This window comes from Tricharina praecox (genome assembly GCF_024521635.1).
Source record: "Tricharina praecox strain CBS 144465 chromosome Unknown BZA05scaffold_6, whole genome shotgun sequence".
In the NCBI taxonomy this organism is placed as follows: Eukaryota; Fungi; Ascomycota; class Pezizomycetes; order Pezizales; family Pyronemataceae; genus Tricharina; species Tricharina praecox.
This window is the reverse complement of record NW_026250408.1, coordinates 815322-836286: the sequence shown is the minus strand read 5'-3', so window position 1 is coordinate 836286 and position 20965 is coordinate 815322. Positions and strand designations below refer to the sequence as shown.

The following is a 20965-nucleotide window of genomic DNA, read 5'->3' as shown; positions in this document are numbered from 1 at the left end:
CACGATTGTCTCGAATCCAATGCAATGTCCACAGGGTGGTTTTCTTAACCAGCTCACAACCAGCGTTGGTGTATTTCGGGCGAGTATCCGAATACTTTCTTCCACAAGTGAAGCAATTGCAGGTCGAAAGTCGAACACGATCCGATCCGACTCTGTGGTGCTACGTTGTCCCGGCAACGCCACCTCTAACTAGCGCGACTCCGTAATTAGTCGAGCTGCGCGCTCACGGATTCCTCTTTGTCCTCTGCTAGGTCTAGGTAGACGACCACTCGAACCCCCCAGCCGGATCAATCCAACATTCCAACGCCCCTGGACCAGAACACATTGCATTGGTGAACACATTTGTGAGAGACGGACTCCACCGCGTCCCCCTTCCTCCTCAGCCCTACAGCTTGCACGCCGCGTGTACAGCACTCTCCTCTCCGCGACGACCACAATAGCAACAGCAGCAGCAACACCCACGCGAACAAACAACAACAATGACGACCTCGCACCCCACAACGGCCACACAAGTGCGGATAGTCGCGCGGATCCGACCCGTGCTGGGGTCCGAGATCTCCAAAGACATCGTGGTGACTCATTCCGGGTCGACGGTGTCGATGCCGAACCCGAAGAACGAGAAGGAGACGTTTGCGTTTCCGTTCCACGCAGTGTACGGGATGGAGTCGGACCAGTCCAGCGTGTTTGCCGAGGTGTCGCCGACGCTGAAGCACCTGTTCCGCGGCAACGACGTGACCATCTTCGCCTACGGTGTTACTGGGAGCGGGAAAACGCACACCATGAAGGGGAATAAGCCCGTGGCTGAGAGAGGCATCATTCCACGCCTGCTTACGGCGATCTATAGAAGGGGGAAGGACCTCGAGAAGAAGAGCGCGGGAGCGACGAACATGGCTGTCATCATGAGCTACTACGAAATCTACAACGATAGGGTCTTTGATCTCTTCGAGGCGCCGGAGAAGCGCACGCTCGCTGGCCTCCCACTCAGAGAGCAGAACGGCAAGACTCATGTGGTCGGGTTGACGGAGAAGGAGATCAGCACGCTGAAGGAGTTCGAGACCCTGTATGATAAGGCGAATACTAATCGCAGCACATCGGCCACCAAATTGAATGCGCACTCGAGCAGGAGTCATGCGATTATCTGTGTGCGTGTCGAGATTGTGGATAGCACCACCGGCGAGAGGAAGATTGGCACGGTCAGTTGTATCGATTTGGCCGGGTCCGAGGACAACAGGCGCACGGCGAACGATAAGGAGAGGATGGTTGGTATGTTTTGAACCAAGGCCTGCGGAGGATCATGGGCTAATACGGAGTGTGCAGAGTCGGCAAGCATCAATAAGTCGCTGTTTGTGTTGTCACAATGCGTCGAGGCAATGTCGAAGAAGATGGTGGGTGGCTGCATCTCTCCACGATCACACTGCAGCTCGGTTGACAATTTGATAGAACCGGATCCCATACCGAGAGTCGAAGATGACCCGCATCCTAAGCTTGGGCCAGAACAACGGAATGACAGTAATGATCTTGAAGTGATTTCCCCGGCGGTGTGTGTGAGGGAAGGCATCCATTGACCAGTCTCCAGTCTCGCGCCGACCAAGAAGTTCCACCAAGACACCCTGAGCGCCCTCAACTTCGCCAACCGCGCAAAGACAATCGAAGTCAAGAACGATCCACCACAAATCCACCATCCGCCGCCGATCCCGAATACAAGACTAGGCCCGGTGTCGGGCGCGCCAGTACGTGCCTTCGGACTGACCAAGAGCAATACCACCCTCAATCGACCATTATCCGGCGATGCACCCGTCAAGGACCTGCACAAGAAGCCGCTCACGAAGGAGATACAGAAGCCATCGAAGCCGGTGCAACGGGTTGCTCTGACTGCAAAGCCGCTGGGGACACAAAGTAATGGCATCAAGAAATCTTCTCGCATCTCAGACCCAATCAAGATCCGCCGCGTCAAGGAGATGAACATCGAAGACATCGTCGAGAAGAAAGTCGAAGAGATCCTGGCGGCACGGGCCCTCAACGAAGCCCGACCAGACAGAACTCAATCCGCGAAAGACAACAGCGAGGAAGTCAACAAGCGTCTCGAACTGCTGGAGAAGAAGCTCGAGAAGAAGGCGGACGCGCGGGCCGAGGGTCTCACATACATCCTCCTCGCAAAGCAGCACGTCCAGCGAGGCGAGGACTTCGCGGCGCTTAGTATGTACCGCCTAGCACTCAACTACTTCCCGGACAACGAGAAGCTGCTGCGCAAGATCTCAGATCTCGAGGAGCGGCGGAAGATGGCGGCGCACCGGTCTTCGCCCGAATTGGGTGATGACGACGAGCCGGAGGCGAAGCCCAAACCGAAGCCGAAGAAGGCGTTCTCCGTTTTTATGGACGACGACGAGCCATTGCGGCCGGCGAAGCGCGCGCGCTCCATGAGCACGGGCAGCTACAACCTTGAGCAGTCGCCGCGCACGCGGCAGCTGCTGCACATCATCAACTCGGAGGACGTGGACCAGATCATGCAGCTGAAGGTGTGTAGCTATCTTGTAACATACATCTGGTGGACAGACTGACACATTGCTTTTTTTTCGCTGTGGGGTAGGGTGTGGGCAAGAAACGCGCAGAAGCTCTGGCCGCACACGTCCGCGAACTCCGGGAGAACAACGATGACTTCCCCGCTATCAAGGACTTGGAGGATCTGGGTATCATCAAGGGCATCGGCTCGAGCATGGTCGATAAGATGAGGTGCGGTATCGAGGTGTGATGTGGTGTAGCGCGTAGGTTGGTGTGTGTGTGTGTTGGTGTGTGTGTGTTGGTGTGTGTGTGTGTGTTGGTGTGTGTTGGTGTGTCGGTGTGTGGTTGGAGATGCATTTGTTTGTTTTTGGGAGTTTTGGAAAGTCATTCTGCTCGTTCTTTATGCTTTTGCTTTTAAGCGTGGTTTTTATTGTGTTTAGTTTATGTGCCCATTGTGTGTTGTGTTGTGTGCTCAGTACATACAATTATATTTGACCTTTGTGCGAGGAGGGCAGCAGCAAGACGAGGCGTCATAGGGGTTGTTTAGTGGTGGTTGATAGAGTTGGGGGTACATAGAGTTTTGGTAATCAATCAATCAACGTGCGTTCGTTATGCAGGTACTGCATAGGTATAAGTTTCGGTTTTCACGGCCATGCTTAATTAGAGGATTGCCATGGTCCTTGGGTGGAGAAACAGTCGGTGTCAGCGGTCGAGACGCAATTCAATTCCCTCTCACGCACGTGTATACATAGTACTAGTAACCACTGTCCACTGTTGGTGTGTTCACTGGCGGTGGAACCGTTCTTACCTTACCTACCTCACCTCACCTCATCTGCAGAATGGATGTCCGTGTGCGAGTCCAGGGTCCAGAGTCCGAGCTCGCACGGTGCTCCTAATCTTCCCCGAAGAGATGGGTACTGTAAATAAACTGTGCTCGGAGTGTTCTTCAATTCGGCGTGCATGGTGTTGACTGTCTCCCGGGGCAGCGTGAGCTTCTCCGTTAGAACCACATCATCTTCAATTCCACGTGGATCATCGCCATCACAATGGCACGGCAGCATGGCGGCGGCGATAGTTGACCATCACGATCGATGGCAATCCCCATCACCATCCCCATCTGGCTGTAATGAAGCATGCAGATATCACTTTTCTTCACCTGCCCCTCCCTCGCTCCCTTCCCCCCGCCCGCCACAGTGCACATCCCAGTGCACACACCAAACGGCCAACCGATCGATTACTCGAAACCGCATCCAATTCCAATTCCAATTTCATTTTCGAACGAAACCACCCACGCAACCGCTAGCACCCCGTCCCCGCCCCTTCCCGTCCCCGGCTCGCTCGCGTCCATCCATCCATCTATTCCGACAAGCTCTGCACCAACGCAACATTATCTCCTTTCAGCAGTATCTGGCCTATTCGCCGCGCATGGGATGATTAGCCCTCTGTCTCTCCCATACCCACCCACCAATCCCGACGCAGGAGGGAAGAAGAAAGGAAACGCACCAAGCTCGCGCCTACTCTCCGCGGCATCCTTAGTCGCCATCTTGACCTCGACCGCATCGTCGACGACAAGGTTCATGAACTCATCGAATCCCTATCCCATTTCACCACCCCCATCAGTCAGCCCTTATCCCCCTCTCATCCTTATCCACACCCCCCCATCCCCCCATTGAAGAGTAGGAAAGGAAGTACCCGGATCTTCCCCTCAATCCGAATCGCCAACTGCTCATACAGCCAGATCTGCACCGTGGCGTGCGTCTGCAGCAGCTTGAAGATGAAATTGATCGGGGGCAAGAGGACCCTGCGGCCTCCGCCGCCTCCGCCGCGGCCGGTCATTCTGTCGCTGGCTGGGGTGGGGGTTGGTAAAGAGTGGAGCGGGGCGCGGTAAGCTGGGGGTGGGCGAGGTGGTGGGTAGACGCGTGCGTGAGGTGGAGGTCGTGGGGTGAGGTCGTGGGTGGTGGTTGAGGTGGTCGTGGAGGTGGTCGTGGTGGTCGTGGAGGTAGGCGTGGTGGGTGGAGGTGGAGGGCGTGTTGGCGTTGGGCGTTGGCCGTGGTATGCTGGCTAGTAGCGTGCGCACTTACTTTGCTTGCGGTGGTGGTGCTGGTGCTGGAGGCGTGAGGTGAGGCTCTGCGCGCGTATGTAGCGCCCGCGGCTATTTGCGCACATAATGTCACTCGCACGAGCGCTGATGAGGAGCAGCTTCTAGCAGTACTGGTACTCCTGTAGCCGAGACCTAATTTGCCAACTACATAGCCGGTGTGGGAAGAGAAGGCGGAAGGGCAGCGGCGGAGGAGAGCAGACAGAGGGTAGAGCAGTCAGCGGGAGGGTAGGAAGCTGTCCACAGTCCATTCCTTCTTCCTTCTTCTTTCCTCCTCCCTCCGCCGCATCTTGTCCCCGGGGACTCAGACAGATCAGTGGATTGGGATGCAATATGTGCCAATAAAAGAGTGGGGAAGACAAAGATCCAAGAAGACAGAGTGACGAGTGGTTGGAAATCTTAGAGGACCTACCGTTTTGAGCGGTGAATACGTTGTATTTCCTATAATTCGCTCCAAGTTTCCTCATTATTGATTCTCATTCTGGCACTCGGGCGGGAGCTGGGTGGAGAGCAATACCTACGGCGAGCAGAGGAAAACAGATATGTATCTGCCATCATCTGCCATCATCTGCCATAATCTAGTAATGTCGAATGTAATAATGATTAGACCAAGAAGGAGAGCCAGCTAGAACCGGTCAGTACCAGCCAAATTCTACCTTCGAGGTAGTCGTATCCAGCTGGTTGAATTTTCCTCTTTCAGTGTCTCAGTGTCTCAGCAGTCAGAACTGTCCGCTCTCGAATTCAGACTTCGAGTTTAGACCTTCAATTCAGACCACACAAGAAGTCGTCTGCTGACAAACACCTGGGTAAGGTAGTCGGCCGAAAATGTGTGAAGTCCATACTGTTCCAAGCGCCAGCCAGCGTTCGATCATCCCGCGTACCCATTTCGATGCAAACCGAAGCCCGTTAAGCATATACCGTTCCATGGGCCCTCGAGAGTCGTGACGAAAAGTCTGACGATACCGAATCCCATCCCGGGTCCGAATCATCACCACTCCCTCGCCCGTGCCAAACTTCACCAGGTATCAAGCCTTCACCAGGTATAAGCCCTATACCCTAAGCCCTAACGTTGCCAAGCCAGATCACTGATGCCAAGCCTCTCTCAAAAATCGTAAATATCACTCGTCCTCAGTAAATACAAGTTTTTTATAAACCGCCAAGTAACCGCCTTCCCCAAATCACATTTTTCGTTAGATCCGGTCTGCTCCCAAAATGACACCCAAACAAAGAAACTCAACTCATACTCTATCTGATCCTCCTTCTCTCCCCCCAGACCACACAATCGCGAGCAAGACACAATACACAACAAAGAAAAAGAAAAAGTCTCTCAAGACATCTCCGTTACAAGGGCAATCCCGACTGATCCCATCCAAGTGTTGAAAAGAACAAATATTATATCAAAGAAGAAAAAAAAAGTAAAAAAAGTCTCCCTGATCCCCTGTGTAAGACAATCCAGAACTCCCCCCTCCCAAACGCAAAGAAAAGAAGGCCTGAGCATCCGCAGGCGGTTTTCATGTACAGAAAATTGAAACCCTTCGTCAGACATAAGAAACGATAAACCTATCGCGGTTTTTGGACTATGCTGTATCCACTGCAATCACTTGTAGAGGATGGAGAAGCCGTCGACGCAGTTCGAGTAAGTGCCCGCCACACCGGCGATGGAGCGGCCACGGGGCGGAACCAACGTGTTACTCCTAAACACCATGTCAGATGCCTCTCCTGCGAAAACCAAAGCAAGACGGTCAAACTTACATCGCTCCGCCCTGAGGGTTCCCAAAAATCGACGAACGCCTCCCAAAGCTGGTAAGAATCTCAATACCGTCGACAACCTTCCCGGTCCTCACACAGAACCCCATCAGCGTCTCGCCCTTCCTTGCCTCCAGCGGATATTCCGAGACCGTGGCCGTGTCGGATCCTTTATGGCCGAATAACTGCGTGACTTGATCATCGTACTGAAACTCAAGACCTTCCAAAGCGTTACTGTTATGGAAGATCCGGATTCCGAGCAGCGTTTTGTCGGCAAGCAGCAGGACTTCCTGAGCCTCAGAATTTCCGTCGGCGGTATGGCAGGAAGGTGCGGATTTATACACCGTTCCATGGCCTTTAGGCAGCTGAATCTTGAGACCGCGTGTGGCGTGGAGGTCCTCGACCGTGGTCTCTCCCTGGCCTGCAGAGAAGATGTTGAGCTTGATCACTGGCGTGGACTTGTCGGATGGCAACTTGCTGCGGATAAAGTCCTCCTGTAAGAGCAGCTCACGCTCCGGTTTGGATGTGTACTCCAGGAAGTCGCAGTATACACCATCGGCGTATATCAAAACCAGCGAGATGCCACTGTTGGCGCATACCACTATACCCGTATCGACGGCGTACACCTGTGGAGCATCTGGTAACGCCGGCGGCATGGGGTCGGGCGGAAGTCGGAAGCAAGGGTGGTATCGAAACCGGAGACAATCAACTCTGGGCCAAGTACACTCCTCCTGCGGCAAACTGAGTCTGAGGCCAGCAGACTTTGCCCGGAGGGAGTACGGTTCCTTGGTGACAAAAGTCCGGTTCACTTTGACGAAGTTGCGAGGTTCGATTGGTGTCTGTGGGCTGAGAAACGCCTCCATCATGTTGCCTAAGGCTGCAGTTGCGGCTTCCCAAAAGAACTCCGATGCTGAGGGGTCGGAACTGTTGCTGATTCGCGTGCAGTCTATGAATGACGGGCAAACTTCCTCGATGCAAGATGGCAAAGTAAACAAGCTGAGGCTTCCGGTGATGCCCAATCCGTCACACAGAGCTGAGTGGCCGGAAATTCCCTTGAACTGCAAATCACCTCTAGCATCGAGCACCACCACCGCAACGTACCGCATTGCAGTGGTGGCACCAAAGTAGGAAGACACCGCCTTCTGAACGACCTTACGTAGACCTTTCCCGTCCTGGGACTTCTCCAAGCTTCGGATTTCTGTAGCCATGGTGTTAGCCTAGTCATCCGTCGCGGGCCGGTGCGGGAACTCACCTTCCACAGTACTCTCCGAACGGATCACATGCACCTTAGCAATGTTCCGCATGGTACCGGCCGTGCGATTCGAGAGAGTATCAGGACCCCATTCCTCCTCCAACCGGAAACACCTCCTTCCCAACCTAGCCCTGTACATTTGCTCTCCCGTAAAAGCTTGAGAGAGGTATGCCGCCATCCTCAACTTCTTCAGAGCCGTCTCGGTGCTATTCCCATCATGCTCCTTCCGTTCACCATGACACTCGTATTTTCCGGTCGAGTCCTTTCCCAGCAAGATAGCCAGCTGTAACGGAGGGCTCGCAGCAAGCGGTAGCATGTGCACCGTCATGCTGGTACTGAATGCGGGGATCTTAGGAGCCGTGTACTCAAACCGGAGTTTGTTCGGGCCCGGGTCCAGTCGAACCAGTGCTTTAAAGTATCCGTCGGTGATGGGCCATTGCGTGACCGGATACCCATCCATGTGGTGGTGTACGACGATATGACCATTGTTGACCCTGCTCTCGGGAAAGCCCACCTGCCCAAACACGAGCAGTAGATTCTGGTGCACCCATTGGTTGTCCTGGACGGAGAGGAGACGAGGGCAAAGCGGCGGAGTCGACGGAGAGAATGTCTGTACCGAGGGTGCTGCCGACTTCAGAGTAAGAAAAAGCAAGTCAGCATCGAACACCACTGCACACGGCCGAGCGATGTATGCATGCATGCACGCCGAGAACCTACAATGACTGATTGACGCCTGCTGGAGGAGCTATAGCACTCCGATTTCGGCCTTGCGAGCTGTGGCCGGTCCGGAGAATGACGCCGTGTAACGACGTGTGATAATGAAGAGGTGCTAGGCACCGTGATAGATGTCGATTGCGAGTCCAAAACAGACGAAGCGGACGACGAGATTGCGTCCTCCGAAGACTCGCCCGAAGACTCCACGATCGTCGGCGAAACCAACGCCTGTTTCGACGGCTTCTTTAGAAACTTCATGTTCTTCACTTTGTCCGAGAAACGAGTATGAAAGCTGGGAGATCTCTGTAGCGGTGGTTCTGACGGCATTGAATATCAATAATATGGTTCTGAGAAAGTAAACACCAAAGAGACGGGGGAGCAAGGAAACGAATGAGAAGGGCAACGATAAGGAGAAGAAAAAGGGAGAGAGGAGGAGGAGTAGTAGGAGCAGGAGCAGGAGTAGGAGTAGGAGTAGGAGTAGGAGTAGGAGTAGGAGTAGGAGTAGGAGCAAGAAGCAAAGGCAGAGATCAAAGAGGACGACGACGACAAGAGGGATAGAAGGTTTGTGTCAACGGTGTGGGTGGACGGAGGGCGTTGGAAGAGGTAATGATCCGCACGACATACACCGGGGTTCGCAGAGCAGAGTCGAGCAGAGTCGAGCAGAGCAGAGCAGAGCAGAGCAGAGCAGCGTCGAGTCGATTAGAGTAGAGCAGAGCAGGTAGAGTAGAGTAGAGGGTACAAGTCCACGCAAGACACCATCAACAACCTCGCAGACCCGGCATCGGTGGAGCAAGCAGCAAGCAAGCAAGCTCCCTCAGAAAACTAGGTGCGCGGGTAGAGTACTTGGTCCCGTACTCTATGTACTCCCGGATTGAATTGGGATCTGTGTGGACTTAATTTCAATCCTTGCCCCAGCGCGGTGGTGGTGGGGGCCTGCCTCCAGTGCCCTCTCCCTCCCTCCCCCCCCAAGGTGGTTGGGCTGTGACGCAATGGCCATCTCTCTCTCGTGATAAGTCGGCGGGATATGGGACGATGTGTGTGGGTTTTGGTTATTGATTGCTCAGTACCGGTACTGTACTCTACAGATCTCTAAGTACGGCGTACTAGTTACATGGTATAGTACACACATCTTCAGGCTCCGGTGCAGCCATTCGGAGCATCGGCGCAGCATCAGCAGCAGCAGCAGGAGCGGGAGCGCGTCAGCATCGAGTGGCAAGGAGGAGCCAGGAAGCACTGCGGCGCATTGAAAGCACGATCGCTGAGTGGTGCGGCAAGCAATTCCATGACGGGGGTCTTCAAGGTGAGGTGAAGTGACCCCCTCCCCCTCCCCCTCCCTCCCCCCATACAGAGTGCGTGAAGCCTGAAGGGCCGCACTTTTCCAAAACACCCACCACCCACAGCGCCGCCACACACGAGGCCCTCGGCCGCCGTCGCTGTTTATCTTTGTCTCACAAAGTCCATGGGTAACCCGTAAACACCCAAGATTGCATGTCTACATACCTGCAAAAACATCAAACCCCAGCAAGCCACACTGACTGCACAGCCCAAACAGCAGCAGCAGCAGCAGCAAAAAAAAGACAACGAAGCAGCAGCGCAATGATCAATCGGAGGCGAGCAATCAGATCCAGATCCTTAGGGCTGTCTTACATAGGTAGACTCTGGCGCAGCTATGTATCGTCGGAAATTCCGAACTCTTCACGGCTCAGTTACAATTCACATACAAGTTACATACAAGTTACATACACCCCCGCGCGAACCGATAACGGATGGGATGGGATGGAATGGTTACCTATTTAAAGCCCACGATCTGCGGTGCCTACTTTGTACCAGCCTAGGTAACGCGTAAGAGGTTCCCCGATTGCGTGTAGATCTTCACGACTTCATCCGACGGTGAAGCTCTGTGGCGCCAGGGTTGCATACGGCTAGGCTAGGCTACATAGGCTTGCGTGTTCAGCACGCCCGGGTACTCTCCATATCGTGCATTGGCTACGAAATTGCCTCCGGCCGACGTTGTGCATCGGAGAACGTTGCTCGCTCGCATGGCTGCCGAAGTGTGATCGCGGCTAGGCATGGTCATCGCTCGGCTACGAACCCGGCAGTATACTCACAGAAAATCACTCTGGCATCGAAGGCACTCGGCCGGAGTTCGATGCTGCGAGCTATCGTAGAAGAGTTTGTTTAGGCGCCAGATTTCCCAAAGGAACGAGGAAATGCATATCAATTCGTTTCCAACTCCTAAAGTAACACTACTCTACCTCCTCCCATCATATACTCGTCTTCGTAGTCTTCTCTTCCTCCTCCTCCTCGTTTTCTCGTTGAGAGTCGTCCCAACTCGCACAACCATCCATGTTCCCAGTGTAGCCCCACCGCCCCTCATCCTCAATCATATTCGTCTGACTTTGAGCAAAGTGTAACAACCACTGGCGGAATCCCCTCTACCACGCCCCATCCAGTTCATTTGTACAGGGACCCGACCTCAGGCGATGGGATGGGGTATGGAGAGTCGAGGCCAGTTTTCGCGAGTGACCGTGGGAGGTTCTGATGTAGGTATAGATAGTAGGTGCGATTGCTATCCGAGTGACACGCGGTAATCTATGCACGCTCGGAGGGTTTAGCAAGCCCCGTACGGGTCCAAACGGACACATTGATCCAGGCATTGTAGTAGAACTATTATATCATCCTCCAAGAGCCCGTTGCTCGTAAGGGTATTGTAGCGGTGATGATCCCAAGTTCCCAACGTGGGTATAATCCCATCCACAGTGTAAGGTGTAGGTATCCATTGGCACCGAGAGAAGGTCCTGCAAGCATTCGCTTTTGTACCTAGGTATTCCATGACTGTTAACTGTTTCCGGGCAAGAACCGCAGTTATATTCCGTGATGGTATGGTATGGTATGCCACACTTTCATCGTCTCTCCCACTGCAACCGGGTAGTAAGTTCCTTGCAACGCCCAGTAAACTCCAGATCGCGTTGACGAAATGAAAGTCGGCAATGTCCCGGCGAGGCACGGGAACAGGCACGGCAACAGTATGTACATAGGCGGGTATCTGCGAATCGTCGGAAATTATCCGCGGCGAGAAGCGGCTCTCCGGGCTGGATCGTGTCGTGGCGTGCCGCCGCATGGCATGGCATAGCATACCTACCGACGGGAAGGTGTGTTGTCTATAACCAATACGGAGAGTTTAAGACGTCGGATGTTCGTTTTGGCGAGCAGGTGCGAAGGTTTCCGCTTCCGCTTCCGACTGAAGACGTAGGTGGGTAGGTGTCGTGTCGAAACAATCGGCGCCCTCACGCGTACAGCGGATAACCCCCTGGCAGCGGTCGTATGTAGGCTTAAGGTGTTTTGCCGTTGGCCATCGTGTCGGTCGAGGTCGAGGGTCGAGGGTGGGATTGCAGTCTTGCAGAGGACGTGCTGCGTGGTGGGGAGGTGTTGGAGTTTATGTTGTGAGGCGGCTCGGCTGCATGACATAGATTATCTCCACATCTTGCACCTCCTCACTTGCATGCCATGTCTTGGCGTAAGATGGATCGCGTTACCAGCCGCAAGTGACGGCTGCTGAGCAACAGTGTGAGACGCATCAAGTGATTCGGACGAGTTGTGGTGCTTCCCCTCCCCCCTCCCCCGGAGATGGTTTCTGGGGACTTGGGTAGAGTAGAGAAGGTATCTCGACTATTTGAGCTGAGGAACTCAACCTCCATATCTCACTCTCTCTGTCCGAAAGGAGGTTGTTGCAATCGTGACAAGTAGAAATTCGCTCTATACGTCGCGTCGGGAAGAATGGGCGAGAAGAAGGAAGCGCGTCCCGTCTACGGCGCCGATTGGCTCGTTCCGTTGATCTGCTGGTCTGTTAGTCTTTTAGCGCATCTGCCCTGTAAGGAGAAAGAATGCGTGCATGCTTGCTTGCCTGGGCTTGCCGGGCTTGCTGGGCTCATCGTGGTCGCTGCGAGCAAACTCTCTCTCTCTCTCACTCTCTCTCTTTCTCTCGTGTGGTGTGTCAGTTCGGATCCTCTTTCTTTTCACTTCGCTGTCCTCGCTACATGCCAACCTATCTGACCTGCCTAGCCCCTCTCTATCACCCGCCGCCGCCTCCTCCTTTTCTCCCCCAGCCCAGCCGTGCACTCATTCAACCCCATTCTATCTATCATCTCCCTATCCTTAGTCTTTATTGACACTCCCCACCCCCATCCAAACGCAAATACCTAACTACTCTACCACCCAAGAGACCAGTCTATCGCTTTCGATGCCATCATCTTGAATTTCGACGACAACGACAACCACACCTGCCACCACAACCACCATCACCACCACCAACCACCGTCGAGAAGAAGAAGAACAGCTCCTCCTCCTCCTCCTCTGCCCAACCCAACCGTCCACTCACGCATCAACGAAGAAAAAAATTAAAAAAATTGTGCTATCGCCACCTACTGCAACCTGTCCCAGCCCCAGCGTATACATATATCCCATTGGTCAGGCCACTGTTACCCCCCCAGACGGTCTCTACCCAGCTTCTCCGGCTTCACTCGTTAGGAAATAAAGAAAGAAAGAGAGAGAAAGAGAAAGAGAAAGAGAAAGAGAAAGAGAAAGAGAAAGAGGGAGCAAGAGAGAGGAAAGAGAGCAAGAAACAGACAGAGAGACAGAGACAGAGGGAGAGATAGGGCCACAGAGATAGGGCCAGAGGACGGAGTGAGAGAGCGTAGAGATGTCGGCGGCTATACAATGGACGGAGAAGCAAACAAAAGAGGTCATGAAGAAGGTCATCCGACGAGCTGAAGTGTCAAGAGTGAGCCTTCCCTGTCATGCCCAAGCCCAAGTGTTTCCACCGTGCGGGGAGAGAAACGAAAAAAGCCATCTGTCCATCCTTTGTTTCATGAGATTTATGCAAACACAAACGAGAGGGAGGGATCATACTAATTGGCCACTCATCTACCAGATCGCCAGGCTCCTGCAACACCGTCTAGCTCTAGCAAGCGTCAAAACGCAGCACGGATGGGAGAACCTTACGTTGGACGCCATCGAACCTAAGGTCGATGAAGACCTGAAACGGAAGCGGCGGCGGACATCGCAGGAGAACACTCCCTCGCCGCAGCAACCGCCCATGTTCAGCGACGGTGACCTCGCCTGGTTACGGAAGAACCGCCGGAGGACCACCAACGTCGAAGACCGCCCGTCCAGCCAGGCATCGGACATCGGACCTCTCCCGACATTCAACAACCCAAAAAAACGGCCCCGTGCGGCCACCACCGACTTCGGCACCCCCGCATCGAACAAGCGCCAGCGTTCGCAGCAGGAAAGTCAGGGCAGGATGATCCAGTCTTCCCCGGGCTATCATGACGTGGGTGACATCTCACATGGCGGGCAAAAGTTCTATCCAACCTTCCACTCGAGTCCTCCCCGCACCCCGCCCCGCCGGCGAAAGTTCCAACCGTCGTTCCACTCCAGTCCACCGAAGACGCCTCCACGACGGATGAAGGAAGGAGCCGACCTCCTACTGTACCTCGCTACGTCACCATCTCCGGCTGCAGCCGCAATGCCCCGGACCAGATATGTCCCGACCACCCCACCGTCACGAGCCTCCGCTCTCCCGTCGTCGATGATGTCCACCCCCGCGTGTCCCCAGACCCCGCAAACGGGCTTCAACTTTGCGGATTTCGTGAACATAACGCCGTCGCCGGCGCAGGCCGCATTCGGACCGGTGGGACGCGGTACGCCAATCGCAAAAGCCCAGAGACGCTTGAACTTTGATCAACTCGTTCCGCCGTCCGGATCTCCGCCCAACAGACCCACCGGCCTGGGAGTGGCCCTGGGCGGTAATCTGGTTTCGTAGTGTGGTGGTGATTCACGGTTGACTATGCGTTTTTTTCCCCTCGTATGGCCGGCCTCTTGCCCTCCAAGGCCGAGCGTGTGTACGGTGTGTACGAAGACCATGACGGGATGGGATGGGGATGGGGATGGGGATGGGGATGGGCAGGGCTGGGGGAGTTTGGGTTTTTATAAATATGGTTTTTCTTTTCTTTTCTTTCTTGTTCTCTCTTGTTATTTCTGGATGGATTTCCCATTGCGATTGCGGTCGTTTCTTGCTTGCTTTGCATTTGGCGTTACTTTACTTTACTTATCATGGTCATTGGTGATATCTTATGATTGTAATGTTCTCTCTCTCTCTCTTGAATATGTCTGTCTCTCTATGTCTGTCTCTCTCTCTTGAATATGCTTACTGCTTGCTTGCGTGCTTGGTTGGTTGGTTGGTTGGTTAGGGTCGCGGTTGTGTGCGTGTGGTCTGCGTTTTGTGCTGCTGCTTTAGTTTGGATCTTGAGGATGTGGGCGGTGGGCGTGGTGGGGGTCGTGTGTGTGGTGTATATCATAGCAGGTGCAATGGACAATGCGATGATGTGGGGTATGCAATGGAGTCTCGAGTGACTGGTCGGATGAGGATAGATGGGAGCTTCAACTACCCGACGAACTCGCCAATGAAAATTCCAAGCCCATCAGCCATCAGCCATAGAGTTATCAGAGGCTCGTAGCTCCTTGGAATAGCATAAGTCTCCAACTGACAGCTAGAATGGCGCCTGGTTTCCGCGGGGGCGATGCGTGAGGGAGGACAGAATGCCTCATGGTGATGCACTCGCTGCTGGTGGATCACTCGGCGGTTCGATTTGGATGGGAGATCACTCGGCAGGGGATTCGTGTTCTCCCCCTCTCTCGCTCGCTCGGTCCGTCCTTTTCAAACAAGAAACGGATTGGTAACAGCCATGATCTAGGTACCGTACTTCAATAAAATAAGGTCGAATGCTGTGATCACCGATGATCGAACATAGAAAGAAAGAAAGAAAGAAGAAAAGAAGAAGAAAAGGGCCGTCGTCTTTTTTCCGGCTCGGGGTACGCTTTGCATACTATAGATGGAAATGGAGATGGAGGTTTACTCTGAGGATTTGAAGAGATGTTGGGCTGTTCTATAGTGGTAGTAGTGAGTACTTACCCAGGTGAAAGGCGTGGGAGAAACTCGAGAGGAATGATGCCGCGACACTGGGCCGGTGAACTACCATCTCCTCTACCACCTATACCCATTCTATGTACCCAGACTGCGGCTAGGACTTGAAGAAATATGCGCCGCCATAACTACTACCCAGCAGGTAAATAGTCCGTAGGTACTCTGCACGGGCTGGATGCGAGTACATACATACATCGTACGAACGAAGAATCATGAAGCAAGCGGAACGCCCGTCCCTTCATTCTTGACGCCTCTCCATCGCCTCATCTCCATCGCTCCTCTCCGCCGGACTCAGCGTGCAGAGACGTACAGAGACGTGTTCAGCTCGGTCAGCCCATCCATCCATCCAATCCGTACTGTACTGTACTGTACTACACTGCACTGTACTGTACCGCACTGTACTGTACTGAACTGTAGTTACGGCCTGCCACTCCATTTGCCCTTCGTCTTCGTCTTCATCTTCGTCTTCGTCTTCGTGACGAGACGGCGGATACCTACTTTACCTACCTACCTACCTACCCCAGGTAGCTATGATTCTACGAAGGCGGTCAGAGATATGGCATCATGGAATGCATCGGACCCAGCACCCAGTCACCCAGTACCTTCGAAAGTCCGTACCTACTACCTACTACCTACGGCGACGTCCGTGACTCCGTGGTCGGATCCTCTATGTACTCTACTCAGCTCAACTCTACCTACACACATACATGGATGATGAAGCATGACTGCATTCGACACTTTCTTCCTGGTTTCTTTCTGCTCAGTGCCCAGTTCACGCCGTGCCCAGTTCACGCCTCGCCCAGTTCACGCCTCGCCCAGTTCACGCCTCGCCCAGTTCACGCCTCGCCCAGTTCACGCCTCGCCCAGTTCACGCCTCGCCCAGTTCACGCCTCGCCCAGTTCACGCCGCGCCGCACCTCGCCGCGCCGCGCCGCATAGAGTGCGTTTGTGGCGGTGCCGTATACCTGCTCTACATACATGCCGTGCATAGAGTACATGTGCATATGCGATGAGGCAAGGGGTCTTCAGCTTTCGATCAAGAGCCGAGTGGGTAGGTATCGCCGCACCTCCAATCCTCCGGACGAACAACGTCAGTCAGTCAGTCCCGCGATCTATCATCTAGCTTACATATCGATAATGGATATCGATATCGATATTCAGCACTAACTATGGAGGATTGATAACACCAGTTGAAGCGCTGGAGTGGATTTTTATGCACTGGTACCCACTCCAACATGTAGAATATGTAGAATATGTACCTACATAATGTAATGGCGATGTGAGGATGAGGATGGAGCAAGGGACGCAAACAGCTGCAGAACGTCTCCATACATAACTCCATCTGGAATACGAATCTAGCCACGGAACTACATACGGTACTCCATCAAGGATTCAAGGGATGTATGTATATGTGTGTATGTATGTGTGTACCTGCATCACTTGGCACGGGCAAAAAGGCAGTGCACTGCACACTCACCTCACCGTTGACCATTGACCAACCTCAGCTGAGTTGCTGACGGATCTCCAATCTCGATTCCCGGTCAGTCATCTTCACAACCGATCACTCATTACCCATCACGCATCATAAAGTCGGGGCCTCCTCTTCGCGGTCCTTCACGGTTCTTCGCGGTCCTTCGCGCGTAGTCGAGTCAGAACACGAAGTCACAACCCTCTCTCTCTCCCTCCCTCTCTCTTTCTCTCTCTGTCGCAAAGCAGCGTCTGCCGTCGAGTACATACCATATGGTACATAAACGCCTAGCTCTGGAAGTTCCCTACATACAAACCATAAAAATGATACATATGATCCTACATACCCAAGCGCACACTCACTGCACCACTCACTGCACACCCACTGCACACTAGTCACTCACTGCAGGAGTCGTCGTAACCCCTGCCCTAGTAGGGTATAGCAGGGTAAACGTGCCGGGGTGCGAGGCCTTGGCGTTTGAGAATTAATTGTTATTTGTTATTTGTTAATTGCTCTGCTTTTTGCGTGTAGGGAGGGAGGAAGATGAGGAAGACGCGGAATGGGAGTATTTAGGAAAGTAGAGACTGTAGGAGTATATACTCGGGCAGTGGGCGGTGGGCAGTAGCAGGTGGTAGGACTCGGGAGTCAGGAGTAGATACATAGGATGCTGACAAAAATAGCAGGGGCCATGAACGGAAGGGGTTAGTTACTCTAAGCTGCTCTCAGCTCGCAGAGTCGCAGCACACATCTCGCAGCTCACAGCCAGCGCCGAGCCGGAAGAGAAAGGGAGAGAGGAGAGGAGAGGAGAGGAGAGGAGCAAGGACGCGGACGCGGACAGTTGAAACGCTGTGGAAGGCGGGTGGGTGTGGAAGGTGGGTGTGTGGGTGGGCGGGCATGCATATGCGGCTGTCCAGGCAGGGACAGCGGCGTCCCGATTCGTTCGTTTGTTTTTTTCTGTAAGTGTGCGAGCTGGACTGGGGGGACCAGGGGGGATGCATGTGATCGGGAAAAAGGTGAAGAGTGATGAGTGAAGAGAAGTGACAAGAGATCTGGGCTGGGCGAGGGTGAGGGTGGAGTTTACATCTACGGACGAGACGAGGCAATTACTACCGGTATCGTAGGTACCTACTACGATAGGTAGTGTGAACGATCTCAACAACAGTCAATAGTCACCTGCAACATCCGTCCGGCCCGACCGTCTTATATCCGCCCGCTTGGCTCAGCACTGGCGCATTTCTCAGCATTTGAGTTGGCATCCGGAGCGAGACCCAGCCGGAGCCGAGTCGATACGGGTTCGGTACGGCAATACCTAGAGTGCCTAGCGAGCTGACAGTCACCGTTGTTTCCTTGGCCTTGGCAGGGACCTGCCGGAGAGGCGAGGAAGGGAAGTGGAGCCTGGCCTGTGTCTGTGGAGTTCGTGTCGAGTGGTTAGTTAGATATGTTACCGGTACGTCGGGCTGAGTGTGTGTGTGGGGGGAAGGTGAGGCGAGAGAAGCAAGGTGAGGCGAGAGAAGGGAAGCAAAGGGCCATTTCCATTGACAGTTGTGAATGCTCATTGCTCGCTCGCCGAAGGATGATGGGTTCGTCTTCCCATTCTTCCCAAGTTCCCTTCGGATTGGACATCTCCATCTCCATCAGCACATGAGTCGACAGTTTTTACATATATATTTATGACAGCGGACAATTCCTCCCCAATGCAGCCCGTCAAAAAAGTGATAGCGGGTGGCGTTGCGGGATTTCTGTCTCTAGTGGAGAACTGGTGAGCAACTATCGTGGGGTATGTGGCTATGTTTAAAGTTGTTTTTACGGTATGAACACCGTTAGGTCGTCACGTGGAGGAGATATATCTTCTTCCCAAGAGTCTACAGGAGCTGGGAATGAAGCCGTGATGATCGTTGCCGTGCCCTCAGGATCCATAGCATGCATCGATTGAATCCTTCGGGATTCGGGAAAGGCCGGGGGATTGACTACATATTGTGGCCCAAGCACTTCACGTCTTAGGAGCTTCCGAGATCGTGGCCGAATCCTGACTACCGATCATCAAGCTCTGTTTTGGAATTGTCACGGCTAGGTATGTATGCACTGGAGCGCGCGAGGGACGAACTGAACTGAACTTAATTGAAAGTTTAGGAATAGGTATGTATATGCATGAAATTCATCGGCAGCAACAGCGATCCAAAGATCGAGACATCGTCGGGCCCGACGATCCTGGAGGACCTTGCGGCGGCGAGGGGGGTATCTTGGTAGGTACAGTAATAGTATGATAACTGATCGGTCACGGAGCTGTTGCTATGAACGGCGAATTCAAGAACCGGGTTGGCGTCGTTCGGGAGGGGGGAGGGGGTGCCAGCACCTTGTGGGAGTCGGAGTCGGAGCTGGAGCAGTTGCGGCGATATCGACAGACGACAATCAAAGCTGGACGAACTCGTTCTCACCGGAAGAAGGACATCATCATACCAGTGGCCGTCCCCTCTCCGACGACACACCGAGGATGAAACACATACAGCGGGAGTTGACATTGACTATTGATAGGCAACTGCAGTTTTGTGTAGCATTTTCGAGTGACATGAGGAATGTTGAAATTTCCTGTCCCAATAATAGCACACCTACGCGTAACGCGAGGAGACATGTGGCCCGGCCCAGCCCACGGGTATGTATTTCAAATTCTCAATGCCGACGATCGAGTGACTCTAGAGTGCTCTATAGCCGTAGGTATTTGGCGAGATATGGGGACGGGGGCGGAGGACCGGAGGATCGATGGTTCTCTTCCGACACGGTACTCGATGTCGATGGCGATGTCGATGTCCGAAAGATTAGGAGGTTTGACTTTACGAAACGGGACCGCGATGACAGTGCACGGACCGAAACCCCTTGGAGAGCCGATGGAAGAGTGTCCACCGACATTTGTGCGGAAGGAAACAAAACGGTGAAACATGATGCACGGTGATGATGTCCTCAATTCTCAGTTCTTCTGGGGGTACCCCTTTATGCACGTGCAAATGATGATGGGGTGGTTTCGTAAACATCTGGTCCACTACTACTAGAGTAGAGTAGTAGGGCTTTGGCTTCAGGCTTTCCGGAAACAACTAGCTCCCTCAAGGTTCACCGCTGTTATCTCGTTCGCACAAACACCTCTCGCATGGGGTGTTTTATGTTTGGCCAGGCGGAGTTGGGCAGGCTTTTAAGCTTAAGGCTGCGACTGGAACTCAACTGCAACTGCAACTGTCGAAGGGCAGCGCGAGAGCAGAGAACAGAGCATAAGCCGCTGAATGACCGACTGGCTGACCTCCTCCGACCGACTGGCGCAGAGCAGAGAGGCTTTAAATGTCGGTGCGGACGGGCGGAGTCGAGGACTATGCATACTTGTTAGCTATTCGGTGGTTAATCTCCTGGAAACAGGAAACACAGGACGAGTCAGGTAGAGTAGCAGCAGTTACCGAGAAACAGATCAGATTCGTCGACGGGTATGGTGCAGTTGCCGTAGTCATAGAGAAGGGCTTTGCCGCAGCGAAAACGAACCTGTTCCGTTCCAAGCACTAGTCGACCAAGTCCTTGAAGGGGGAGGGGGGGGCAAAGCAGGCATCCCGTCGCCTCGCTGCTGCTCGCTCGCTCGCCCATCTCCTCCAACATTCCGCCGCGCATGCCAGCCAAACCCCCAACTCACCTCCTCCACCACGCTCTCTAAACACCATCACATCACATCTCCGCGCGCCCGCTCGCTCGCACCACGCTCACTTGCCAACTCGCTCACCTACGCTCTCTTGACCTCTGACCTCTTGACCTCTTCCGTAACCCAACCCACCTCGCTGCTCGCGCTCTCAACACCGCGATCCTCGCCCACCCAGCGCCTTCTGTCACACTCGTTCCACACTTGCGTCCTCTCGCCTCCGTTCCATCCTTTCGCATCGCGGGCGCATAATTGCCTGCTTCCTGCTATTTGCTCCGTCAAGACTGCTACCCGTCCTGGTAATTACTCGCCTTTTTCCTACTTTTAATTATCGTCGCATTCAAGTTGTTGTTTCTTCTTCCTCTTCTACTGCTGTCTGTCGCCGTTTCGGTTTCGACTTCTACCTCCTTCCTCCTCCTTCCTCTTCCTCTCCTTCTCGCCCGCCCAGAAATCTACCCGCCTCACCAACCTCCACAACCCTCCCCAGTCCTGATACCCACCTCATCCCCGTCCCTTGCCCTGAACCGGCTCCTGTCG

The 20965-nt window shown here is 53.8% G+C and overlaps 6 protein-coding genes across 6 annotated transcripts; 3 read left to right on the top strand and 3 right to left on the bottom strand.

Moving 5' to 3' along the window:
• Positions 1-209: 209 nt before the first annotated feature.
• Positions 210-2811, top strand: BZA05DRAFT_391318 (P-loop containing nucleoside triphosphate hydrolase protein). The gene is made up of 5 exons (XM_051482966.1): positions 210-1263; positions 1318-1385; positions 1441-1523; positions 1577-2516; positions 2588-2811. Exons 1-5 carry the CDS (start codon positions 480-482, stop codon positions 2747-2749), a joined length of 2037 nt encoding a protein of 678 aa, XP_051341648.1. The 5' UTR covers positions 210-479; the 3' UTR covers positions 2750-2811.
• A 714-nt stretch (positions 2812-3525) lies between these two features.
• On the bottom strand, positions 3526-4587 carry BZA05DRAFT_391313 (small nuclear ribonucleoprotein E). Its single transcript, XM_051482965.1, has 3 exons — positions 4192-4587; positions 4003-4093; positions 3526-3911 (listed from the first exon to the last, which is right to left on the bottom strand). The coding sequence occupies exons 1-3, from the start codon at positions 4333-4335 to the stop codon at positions 3856-3858; spliced, it is 291 nt and encodes a 96-aa protein (XP_051341647.1). The 5' UTR covers positions 4336-4587; the 3' UTR covers positions 3526-3855.
• A 1607-nt stretch (positions 4588-6194) lies between these two features.
• Positions 6195-8055, bottom strand: BZA05DRAFT_424602 (putative peptidase family-domain-containing protein; the record flags this gene model as incomplete). Its single annotated transcript, XM_051485919.1, has 3 exons — positions 6195-6291; positions 6350-7541; positions 7596-8055. 3 exons carry the CDS (start codon positions 8053-8055, stop codon positions 6195-6197), a joined length of 1749 nt encoding a protein of 582 aa, XP_051341646.1.
• A 4796-nt stretch (positions 8056-12851) lies between these two features.
• On the top strand, positions 12852-14265 carry BZA05DRAFT_391309 (uncharacterized protein). The gene is made up of 2 exons (XM_051482964.1): positions 12852-13089; positions 13240-14265. The coding sequence occupies exons 1-2, from the start codon at positions 13009-13011 to the stop codon at positions 14131-14133; spliced, it is 975 nt and encodes a 324-aa protein (XP_051341645.1). The 5' UTR covers positions 12852-13008; the 3' UTR covers positions 14134-14265.
• BZA05DRAFT_391307 (uncharacterized protein) lies at positions 14211-14745 on the top strand. The gene has a single exon (XM_051482963.1). It carries the CDS (start codon positions 14233-14235, stop codon positions 14509-14511), a length of 279 nt encoding a protein of 92 aa, XP_051341644.1. The 5' UTR covers positions 14211-14232; the 3' UTR covers positions 14512-14745.
• A 3126-nt stretch (positions 14746-17871) lies between these two features.
• BZA05DRAFT_391305 (uncharacterized protein) lies at positions 17872-18412 on the bottom strand. Its single transcript, XM_051482962.1, has one exon. The coding sequence runs from the start codon at positions 18315-18317 to the stop codon at positions 17931-17933; it is 387 nt and encodes a 128-aa protein (XP_051341643.1). The 5' UTR covers positions 18318-18412; the 3' UTR covers positions 17872-17930.
• Positions 18413-20965: the final 2553 nt, after the last annotated feature.